At 45.8% G+C, this 312-nt stretch overlaps 1 protein-coding gene across 1 annotated transcript in view; it reads right to left on the reverse strand.

Moving 5' to 3' along the window:
• The window catches only part of LOC138013686 (uncharacterized protein F54H12.2-like), a 696-nt gene extending 384 nt beyond the window's left edge, over positions 1–312 (reverse strand). The window contains exon 1 of the mRNA XM_068860772.1: positions 1–312. This exon is cut by the window's left edge and continues 384 nt beyond it. Coding sequence (XP_068716873.1) covers positions 1–312 — 312 coding nt within the window.

The raw sequence follows: 312 nt of genomic DNA on the forward strand, positions 1-312 counted from the left end.
CCCAAACTTTTGGAAGACAAATGGGTAATGATCTAAATCTCCGTTATAGGCGCGACTGTCCAGTAATCCCACCATTAGACGGTCGGGTACGCGGCCTTGAAACAGATCTGTTTTCTTAAACATGGTACTCTCCCCGTCAAAAGTGAATGTTCGGACATCCATGTACACAGTACGATACCGAGCCCATATGCCTTTGTTATGCCGTCGTTTAGTCAGTGCAGTGTAAGTGGTAGGGTTTAAGGTCAGCCTACAGAGATAAAATTTGGCTTGGATATCATTTGGACCCAGGGTTGGGTACTTTTTGTCCGCCAT

This window comes from Montipora capricornis, chromosome 8, assembly GCF_036669925.1.
Source record: "Montipora capricornis isolate CH-2021 chromosome 8, ASM3666992v2, whole genome shotgun sequence".
In the NCBI taxonomy this organism is placed as follows: domain Eukaryota; kingdom Metazoa; phylum Cnidaria; class Anthozoa; order Scleractinia; family Acroporidae; genus Montipora; species Montipora capricornis.